General features: G+C 47.1%; 1 protein-coding gene across 1 annotated transcript in view; it reads right to left on the reverse strand.

Annotated features, from left to right (window-relative positions):
• Positions 1-3652: 3652 nt before the first annotated feature.
• LOC140282078 (phosphatidylinositol 4,5-bisphosphate 3-kinase catalytic subunit alpha isoform) overlaps positions 3653-10904 on the reverse strand; it is a 62631-nt gene continuing 55379 nt past the window's right edge. Inside the window, exons 23-28 of the mRNA XM_072376628.1 lie at positions 10880-10904; positions 10623-10793; positions 10338-10455; positions 5914-6065; positions 5678-5826; positions 3653-4420 (exon numbers count right to left, since the gene is read on the reverse strand). The exon at positions 10880-10904 is cut by the window's right edge and continues 54 nt beyond it. Coding sequence (XP_072232729.1) covers positions 4296-4420; positions 5678-5826; positions 5914-6065; positions 10338-10455; positions 10623-10793; positions 10880-10904 — 740 coding nt within the window. The 3' untranslated portion in view covers positions 3653-4295. The remainder of the gene's footprint in view (positions 4421-5677; positions 5827-5913; positions 6066-10337; positions 10456-10622; positions 10794-10879) is intronic.

Below are 10904 nucleotides of genomic sequence, written 5' to 3' on the forward strand. Positions count from 1 at the left end.
CGAACACCATGTTCAGGCATAAGGGTGTCCATATGTGCACTTGGCACCAGGACACCCTTGGCTGCAGTTCGATGATCGACTTTGTGGTTGTGTCATCGGACTTGCGGCCGTATGTCCTGGACACTCGGTTGAAGAGAGGGGCGGCGCTGTCAACTGATCACCACCTGGTGGTGAGTTGGCTCCGCTGGTGGGGGAGGATGCCGATCAGACCTGGCAGGCCCAAACGTATTGTGAGGGTCTGCTGGGAGCGTTTGTCAGAATCCCCCGTCAGAAGGAGCTTTAACTCCCACCTCCGGCAGAGCTTCAACCATATCCCGGGGGAGGTGGGGGACATTGAGTCCGAATGGGCCATGTTCCGTGACTCCATTGCCGAGGCAGCTGATCGGAGTTGTGGCCGTAAGGTGGTCAGTGCCTGTCGTGGCGGCAACCCTCGAACCTGCCGGTGGACACCAGTGGTGAGGGAAGCCGTCAAGCTGAAGAAGGAGTCCTATCGGGCCTTTTTGGCCAGTGGGACCCTGGAAGCAGCTGATAGGTACCGACAGGCCAGACGGGCTGCGGCGGTTGCTGAGGCAAAAACTCGGGCCTGGGAGGAGTTCGGTGAGACCATGGAGAACGATTTCCGGACGGCCTCGAAGAGATTCTGGTCCACCATCCGGCGTCTCAGGGGGGGGAAGCGGCTCACAGTCAACACTGTTTACAGTGTGGACGGGGCTTTGCTGACCTCAACTAGGGATGTTGTGAGTCGGTGGGGGGAGTACTTCGAGGAACTCCTCAATCCTACCAACACGTGCTCGGAGGAGGCAGAGTCGGAGAGCTCGGAGACGGGGCCTCCCATTTCTGGGGCTGAGGTTGCCGAGGTGGTCAAAAAGCTCCTCAGTGGCAAGGCCCCGGGGGTGGATGAGGTCTGTCCTGAGTTTCTCAAGGCTCTGGATGTTGTAGGGCTGTCTTGGCTGACACGCCTCTGCAGCATCGCGTGGACATCGGGGACAGTGCCTCTGGACTGGCAGATTGGGGTGGTGGTCCCCCTCTTTAAAAAGGGGGACCGGAGGGTGTGTTCCAACTATAGGGGGATCACACTCCTCAGCCTCCCTGGTAAGGTCTATTCAGGGTACTGGAGAGGAAGATCCATCGGATAGTCGAGCCTCGGATTCAGGAGATGCAGTGTGGCTTTCGTCCTGGCCGTGGAACAGTGGACCAGCTCTATAACCTCGGCAGGATCCTGGAGGGTGCATGGGAGTTCGCCCAACCAGTCTACATGTGTTTTGTGGACTTGGAGAAAGCGTTCGACCGTGTCCCTCGTGGAGTCCTGTGGGGGGTGCTCCGGGAATATGGAGTGCCGGACCCCTTGATAGGGGCCGTTCGGTCTCTGTATGACCGGTGTCAGAGTTTGGGCCGCATTGCCGGCAGTAAGTCGGATACGTTTCCGGTGAGAGTTGGACTCTGTCAGGGCTGCCCTTTCTCACCGAATCTGTTCCTAACTTTTATGGACAGAATTTCTAGGCGGAGCCAGGGCGTTGAGGGTGTCCGATTTGGCGACCTCAGAATCGGGTCTCTGCTTTTTGCAGATGATGTGGTTCTGTTAGCGTCGTCAGGCCGTGATCTTCAGCTCTCACTGGAGCGATTCGCAGCCGAGTGTGAAGCGGCTGGGATGAGAATCAGCGCCTCCAAATCCGAGACTATGGTTCTCAGCCGGAAAAGGGTGGAATGCTCTCTCCGGGTCGGGAATGAGATCCTTCCCCAAGTGGAGGAGTTCAAGTATCTCGGGGTCTTGTTCACAGTGAGGGACGAATGGAGCGTGAGATTGACGGGCGGATCGGTGTGGCGTCTGCAGTGTTGCTCTGCACCGACCCGTCTGTGAAGAAGGAGCTGAGCCAGAAGGCGAAGCTCTCTACTTACTGGTCAATCTATGTTCCCATCCTCACCTATGGTCACGAGCTGTGGGTAGGGACCGAAAGAACGAGATCGCGAATACAAGCGGCCGAAATGGGTTTCCTCCGCAGGGTGTCTGGGCCTCCCTTAGAGATAGGGTGAGAAGCTCAGTCATCCGGGAGGGGCTCGGAGTAGAACCGCTGCTCCTCCGCATTGAGAGGAGTCAGATGAGGTGGCATCTGGTTAGGATGCCCCCTGGGCGCCTCCCTGGGGAGGTGTTCCGGGCACGTCCCACTGGGAGGAGACCCCGGGGAAGACCCAGGACACACAGGAGAGACTATGGCCTGGGAACGCCTCGGGGTCCCCCCGGAAGAGCTGGAGGAAGAGGCCGGGGACAGAGACGTCTGGGTTTCTCTGCTCAAGCTGCTGCCCCCGTGACCCGACTCCCGGATAAGCGGCAGATGATGGATGGATGGATTGGGTAAAATGGGTTAGGGTTAGGATTAGGCATCTGGACTGGAGTTAGTAATGCTAATTAGGGTACTATGGTTAGGTTTAGGATTAGACACTTGGGCCAGCGTTATTAAATCAAACCCAATTAGGATGAAAGATTAAGGTTAAGATTGGACATTATGTCCAGATTATTTTAGGTACATTTTTTATATAAAAAAATGAATCAAATTAACTTGCTGAGTTTTTTTAGAATTAAGCAACAAGGTCAAGGGTTAGGGTTAGGGTACTTTGACAGACTAAGTAAAAACTAATCGAAGCTTAAGAGACAGGACTCTTAATTTTCCTCTGGTTTTAGAACCTAAGTTGATCTACTTCCTGATTGTTTTCATCCCTTTGGCTGAATGGTTAGTAACGTGATGAACTCAGAATGGAGTTATTACTGATTTAGGCTGACTTCACATCAGAAGCGTGGTATGTTTTGGCTGTGGTTCCAGCTGCTTATAGTCATAGTGCCCTTCTCCACACCGTGAGGGAAGACATTCTCAGCTAAATACACGAAAAAGAATAATTAGTTAGTCATCATGTTGTCATGTTGTAACAAAACTTTTTTCCCTCAGTTTGAGTGAGTAGGCAACAGCTTCCCTGTTCTGATGGTGACTGAAGATGATAAAGAATGATTCTTAGTTCAATTCAGCAGCTCAGTGACTGATCTGAAGGAACAGTTGTGCAGATAGTGGCTCAGTGGTAAGAGTGGGTCGTCCAATAACCGGAAGGTTTGCTGTTTGAATTCCACTCTCGCCACTCAAAGATTGGTGAAACTGGCAGCTGGGGGGGTGTCAGTCCACCTCCTTGCCACGGCCAAAGTGCCCTTGAGCAAGGCACCATACCCCCATGCTCCCCGGACACTGTGATTGGCTGCCCACCGCTCCAGTGTCTGGTATCTGTCTCCATGAGTGTGTGACCCTGTGCATGTGTGTGTTCAACAAGTGCGGAGGACAAATGTTGTGTATTTCCCTTAAATGACAGTAAATCTGATCTTAATCTTAAATGTCTCTGTGTTTATGGCCATTATTCAGAGACATTAAAAATTATGTCCTGGTAGCAGAAAGGTTGTTGGTTGAATACAAACATGCAACTCAGGAACGCACACTACGTCCTGAGTGTGACGCTGCTTCACGTTAAACTGAACCATGATTGAGTTGTTTAAATCTGATAAAACATCTGAACTGTTCACCTGGTCTTTGACTCTACCCATAGCAGGCCAGCTCCATGTTCCTATTGCTCAGAACTCCTGACTGTCAAAATAAAAAGTAGTTTGTTTTTTGGAGTAGTTTTTGGAAGTTTTTATTGCTCTTCATGTCCACAGTGTTCACATTGCTGGTGTAAATAAAGCTGCTTTCATCCTAACTCTCCTTTTAAAAACAAGTTTAAATAACAAGTTTATAAAGTTACAGCAGTTTGTCCATAAAGTTTGATTAAAATGTTTGTAGCAGTAGTAAAGTTTTACTCCTTTTGGAAAAGCTTCTGTTTGGAGCTGCTAGCAGCGTTAACAGGCATCAACAGGCTTACTGTAGCACCACATGGAAGACTTTGTGACATCATCATCATCTTCATCACCACGTCTTTCTTTAAACTTGCCTTTGGTCCCTTCAAAGTCTGACCTTGACCCTGAGAGTCACGTTGCTTTGACCCTGAGAGTCACGTTGCTTTGACCCTGAGAGTCACGTTGCTTTGACCCTGAGAGTCACGTTGCTTTGACCCTGAGAGTCACGTTGACAACCATGCCACCAACAAAACGACATGGCACTAAAATCTACGTCATCATTATCATGACTGCCGTCGTCATCATCCTTACAGTAGTGCAATAAATAAACACACATGTGCAGCGACTGTATGTTTGTGTAGATATGTGTGTGTGTGTCAGTCAGTTCTCCCTGTGTGTGTACATATATAAATGCATGACAGTCTGTTTGTCAGTGTTCGTTGGGCATATGTCTGATGGTGTGGAAGATCCAGTCCATCTTAGTGCTCCATCCTCCATGATGAGCGTCGTTCATCTGTTTGGTGAAGTACTCTAGTGCTTCCTGCTGGCTCTTCTCTGAAAAACACACACAGAAACACAGTGAAACTACTTCTGATTTTCTGCTGAAAGATGTTTGTCTGCAAATACAGCCCCCATTATGTTTGGGACAAAGTAATGGTGGGTACATTAAAGCAGCCATGTTCAGTACTTTGTTGCATATCCTTTACACACAATGACTGCTTGAAGTGACATCACCAGGTGCTGAGTATCTTCTCAGGTGATGTTCTCCAAGCCTCTACTGCAACCACATTCAGCTCCTGCTGGTTGCAGGGGCTCATCCTTTTAGGTTTCTTCTGCAGCAGATAGAAGACATGCTCAGCTGGATTTAAAGCAGCTGACTGGCTTGGCCATGTTTCAGCTCTGAGAAACTCTTGTGCTGCCTCAGCAGGATGTTTGGGATCATTATCTTGTTGCAAGATGATGGAAAGGTAGCTTACCATGTTAGCATAAAATCTTTCTTTAATGATACGTTATTATTTTATAAAACATTAGACAAAGCATCAGAGGAGGGTTATTAGTTTATTTAGAGGGTTATTAGTTTTTTCATTTCAAAAGAGAACTATAATTCTGACCTGAAGTCATCTACCGCTTATCTGGGGGTCGGATAAGCCTGCAACACTGCAGACGCCGCACCGATCCACCCGTCAATCTCACGCTCCATTCGTCCCTCACTGTGAACAAGACCCCGAAATACTTGAACTCCTCCACTTGGGGAAGGATCTCATTCCCGACCCGGAGAGAGCATTCGACCCTCTTCCGGCTGAGAACCATAGTCTCGGATTTGGAGGTGCTGATTCTCATCCCAGCCGCTTCACACTCGGTTGTGAATCGCTCCAGTGAGAGCTGAAGGTCACGGCCTGACGACGCTAACAGAACCACATCATCTGCAAAAAGCAGAGACCCGATTCTGAGGTCGCCAAATCGGACCCCCTCAACGCCCTGGCCACGCCTAGAAATTCTGTCCATAAAAGTTAGGAACAGAATCGGTGACAAAGGGCAGCCCTGACGGAGTCCAACTCTCACCGGAAACGTATCCGACTTACTGCCGGCAATGCGGCCCAAACTCTGACACCGGTCATACAGAGACCGAACGGCCTCTTTCCTACTTCATAAATTGATCGAGTTTAAAAATGGCACGACTCAGGCTTTCCAATTTCAAGGTTCACTGAATGCATCATGAGGCCTCCTAACTTTAATACTCATCCTGACCCATTTCAAAATGTGATACTTTTATTTTGGAAAGCTTCTGTTCTACTCCTAACCCCCCCTTACCCAGGGCCAGGGTCTTCCTCAGGTAGGCGATGTCATCGAAGCTCTGCAGTTCGGGCATGCCGCAACCCAGCAGCAGGGAGAACAGGTTGATGAAGAGGCTGGCATGTTGCCGTATGGCCAGGTAGGCTTTGTAGCACATCTCCTGGAACCTGCACCAATGATAGGTGAACATAGGTGAGACAGGCTCAAACCTACACAACAAGAGCAGCTGCAGACAGGTGAGCAGCAGGTGACACCTCTCAAACTCTTTAGTCTTGGTGGACTCCTGGACCCCTTTACTGATGACGATGAGGAAGTCCTGGGTCAGGACAAAGGGCACCCGCTCCCTCTTATAGCCAAACTTCTTCTTCTTGTGGTCCAAGAAGTGGCCGAAGTCAATGTGGAACAGCTACAAGAGGAGGAGGAGGAAGAGAGGAAGAGTTAGGAGGGAGAGAGGCGGTTCCAAGATAGTTGCCAAGTAGGCTTGACTTTGCTGAGCTTTCGCAAACTTCAAAACAATTAAAATCAGGAAGCCCATTCAAATTTTGAATGAAACCTCTGCAGTTTCACAACAGGCAATTCAAAGAGACATAAATGTCAAGTCGTATAAGAAAAGCAATGCAGAAGACCAAAGCAAGCTCACCGAAGCTTCTTAAAGTAACCCTTTGATAACCTTGTGCCATGATCATGCTAGCACTCTAACTTCGGCAACTTTTCCTTCATTGGCTAGCGACTTCCTTCCTTTACCAATAACTCATATCAAGTCTCCAGTTGAAAAAAGGGCTCTTTATGAGACAGAGAGAAGTTACTCAGAGCAAGTTAATGTCGTAATCTTGTATGAGCTGATGAAATGAAGGCCTATTCAAGAAGATGGAATCTGAAGCTATATGGAGTCGCCAATGGCACAAATGGAAATGTCAAAGAAAAGGTTGTAGAGCTGTGTCAGAAATCTGGTGCTGCTGTGGATGTCGCTCACCGACTAGGTAAGTGCATACAAAACGCTTCTAAATCAAGAGCCATCATGGTACATTTTTCACTGATATTGTACAAAGAGGTTATATGGAAAACCGAAAAAAAAAAACTCACCCAACTGTGTGTGAAAAAAAACTTTGCCTTGCAATGTCACAACAGGCGAAGGAGGCAGGGATGAAGCTGTGGCCAGCTATTCAAAAGGCACGTGCTGAGGGTAAGGCTGCATACCATGTTGGAGTATGGGCATACATCAAACATATTGATTTGTTGGATTACTTATATGTAATCCCAGACAATGTTTCTTAAGATTTTCTGACACTGACACACGAAAAAGCGTTTTGCATCACCTCCTGTTACCTTGATTGTGTACTGTGGAATTTCTTGCTCCTCTTGGACTATTAAAAATTACTCAATTTCTTCTTATAAGTTATACATTGTTGCACCGTTTGAAACCACCCGACAGCTAGCTAGGTCCCTTTAGTCAATGTGGAGCCACCTAGCATAGCTAACCCCATTAGCTGCCCCTGAGCAGAACCCAATAAGCCAAGACCCCAGGGTGGCTGGGCAACAGTCAGGAAGAGGAGGCATAGCCCTAATGTCAAGCCCATGGTTCGCCGTCAATTCAATTCAATTCAATTCAATTCAATTCAGTTTTATTAATACAGCGCCAAATTACAACAATTGTCATCTGAAGGCACCTAAATAACATAGTCCAATTCAAGCCAATTGGAATTCAATTCATTGTAATCATAATCCAATTAAATCCAATTAATTAATTTCAAAATAATCCAATTCATCACCCTGTCCAAGTCTCACACAAATTTTCCCCACTCAGCGACACACCCGCTGAGGACAAAACCCTGGTAATTGGCAGCTCTATAGTCAGAAACGTGGCATTAGAGACACCAGCGACCATAGTCAAATGCATTCCAGGGGCCAGAGCGGGCGACATAGAATCCTATTTAAAACTGCTGGCTAAGGATAAGCGTAAATACGGTAAAATAGTTATTCACGTCGGCGGTAATGACACCCGGTTACGCCAATCGGAGGTCACTAAAATTAATGTTGCATCGGTGTGTAATTTTGCCAAAACAATGTCGGACTCCGTAGTTTTCTCTGGACCCCTGCCAAATCTGACCAGTGATGACATGTTTAGCCGCATGTCCTCATTCAATCGCTGGTTGTCTAGATGGTGTCCAGCAAACAACGTGGGCTACATAGATAATTGGCAATCTTTCTGGAGAAAACCTGGTCTGATGAGGAGAGACGGCATCCATCCCACTTTGGAAGGAGCGGCTCTCATTTCTAGAAATATGGACGAATGTATTAGTCATCCAAAAACATGACATCCCAGGGTTGAGACCAGGATGCAGAGTTGTAGTCTGACACACTTCTCTGGGGCTGCCCCCCCCCCTCAATCAAAAAACACAAAAGGAGCAAATCCTCTTGTGCAAAAAAAATGTAAAACAAAAACTTAAACTGAACAAAAACATCAAACTATTAAATGTGGTTTGCTGAATATTAGATCTCTCCTTTGGAAGTCTCTGTTAGTGAATTATTTGATCTGTGATCATATTGATATATTTTGTCTTACAGAAACCTGGCTGCAGCAGGAGGATCATGTTAGCATTAATGAATCAACTCCCTCTGACTATTTAAATGTTCCTCCAACCACAGGCAGAGGAGGAGGAGTGGCAGCTATCTTCAGATCAGGGTTACTAATCAGTCCTAGACCCAAGATTAGTTTTAGCTCTTTTGAATCTCTGATTCTCAGTTTTTCCCAAAGTGGAAATCACAAAAACCTCTTGTGTTTGTTGTTGTGTATCGTCCACCTGGCCCTTATTCTGAGTTTCTGTCTGAATGCTCAGAGTTTTTATCACAGTTAGTGCTGAGTACAGATAAAGTCATTGTAGTGGGTGACTTTAATATTCATGTAGATGTTGAAAATGACAGCCTAAATATTAACTTTAATTCTATATTAGATGACCCATGTTATTGACGCACATATAAAACAGGTTTCTAGGACTGCCTTCTTTCACCTTCACAATATTGTTAAAATCAGGAACATCCTGTCTCAGGGTGATCCAAAATGCTGCAGCCAGAGTTCTGCTGAGATCTAACAGCAGAGATCATGTTTCTCCAGTTTTAGCTTCTCTTCATTGGCTCCCTGTTAGATTCAGAATAGAATTTAAGATTCTTCTCCTCACATATAAAGCTCTTAATGACCGAGCTCCATCACATCTTAAAGATCTCACAGTTGGATATTTCCCCAACAGAGCACTTTGCTCTCAGGCTGCAGGTTTCCTTGTGGTTCCCAGAGTTTCTAAAAGCAGAATGGGAGGCAGAGCCTTCAGTTATCAGGCCCCTAAAAGCAGAATGGGAGGCAGAGCCTTCAGTTATCAGGCCCCTAAAAGCAGAATGGGAGGCAGAGCCTTCAGTTATCAGGCCCCTAAAAGCAGAATGGGAGGCAGAGCCTTCAGTTATCAGGCCCCTAAAAGCAGAACGGGAGGCAGAGCCTTCAGTTATCAGGCCCCTAAGAGCAGAATGGGAGGCAGAGCCTTCAGTTATCAGGCCCCTAAAAGCAGAATGGGAGGCAGAGCCTTCAGTTATCAGGCCCCTAAAAGCAGAATGGGAGGCAGAGCCTTCAGTTATCAGGCCCCTAAAAGCAGAATGGGAGGCAGAGCCTTCAGTTATCAGGCCCCTAAAAGCAGAACGGGAGGCAGAGCCTTCAGTTATCAGGCCCCTAAAAGCAGAATGGGAGGCAGAGCCTTCAGTTATCAGGCCCCTAAAAGCAGAATGGGAGGCAGAGCCTTCAGTTATCAGGCCCCTAAAAGCAGAATGGGAGGCAGAGCCTTCAGTTATCAGGCCCCTCTCTGTGGAACCAGCTGCCAGTTTGGCTTCAGGAAGCAGACACCCTCTCTACCTTTAAGATCAGGCTGAAACTTTCCTTTCTGATAAAGCTTATAGTTAGGGATGGCTCAGGTGAGCCTGAAACATCCCATAGTTCTGCTGCTATAGGCCCAGCCTGCTGGGGGAGCTCCCATGATGCACCTCTCCTCCCTCCATGTACAGATGACATCATTGCTGTCATTAACTTGTGTTTCTCTCTCTCAGCAGGTATCTCTGGCCTGGTGTTACGCTGCTTGTTGTCCCCTCTTTCCTGTCCTCTCAGCCCCAGCTGGTCCAGGCAGATGGACCCTTCCTGGTTCTGGTTCTGAAGGGGGTTTCTTCCTGTTAAAAGGGAGTTTTTTTCTCTCCACAGCTGCCTCGTGTATGCTCAGGACGGGAGATTGGATCAAAGAGAAGTTTCAGTTCAGTCTGTTGGTTTCCTTTGCTGGGAAATGTTTGAATTCTCTCTGTATGTATGAATTGGATTTGATTGGATTATGATTACAATGAATTGGACTCTAATTGGCTTGAATTGGACTGTATCATTGAAGTTCCTTGAGATGACATTTGTTTTTATTTGGCACTATATAAATAAAACTGAAATTAATTGAATTTAATTAATCATAAACCAAATTACACTGAACACTTTTTTCTTTTCATGTCTTTTCATCGACTTGATGCATGCCATGTTTTGTTATGTTTATTGTTATTAATAAAGTTTATAAAAAAGGCAAAAGGCCATGAAGAAGAGGAAGAGAAGAAGAGTTAGGAGGCCAGGAGGAGGAAAAAGAAATGAAAAGTTAGGAAGCCAGGAGCTCACCTGTCCATTCTCCTTCACCATGATGTTGGAGTTGTGTCGGTCTCCGATTCCTAGGATGAAGGTGGCAACACAATAACCTGCACAAGACCTGGTGAACAGTTCGATGGCTCGATCATACCTGAGAAAGGGTATATGAGGAGAGAAACAGGTTTTCAGACATACAGGTGTTCAAACCCAAGTTCCTGGCTTGAATTGGACTGTATCCTTGAAACTCCTTAAGATGATATTTGTTGTGATTTGGAGCTTTATAAATAAAGCTGAATTGAATTGAATTTTTGTACTGACGCCTCCCCACGGTTCTTGTCTTTGATCCAGTGGTGCAGCGTGTTGGAGTTGAACTGCAGAGCCCCCTTTAGTCCTCCTTTGCACTGAATCTGCATGATGGTGAAGCTGTTCTTTACCACCTCAATCAGACCCACGCAGTCCCCGATGGACAGGCAGCCATAAGGCAGCATGCTGGGAAACACAAACACACAGGTGTGTTAGCCAGGTGTGGAAAGATGTCAAGGTTAGGTGATGATGATAATGTCACAGGCTCTCACCGCAGGTCCAGGCCCTGATTCTGCC

The sequence above is a fragment of the Leuresthes tenuis genome, unplaced genomic scaffold (assembly GCF_036924035.1).
Source record: "Leuresthes tenuis unplaced genomic scaffold, fLeuTen1.0.hap1 SCAF_22, whole genome shotgun sequence".
In the NCBI taxonomy this organism is placed as follows: Eukaryota; Metazoa; Chordata; class Actinopteri; order Atheriniformes; family Atherinopsidae; genus Leuresthes; species Leuresthes tenuis.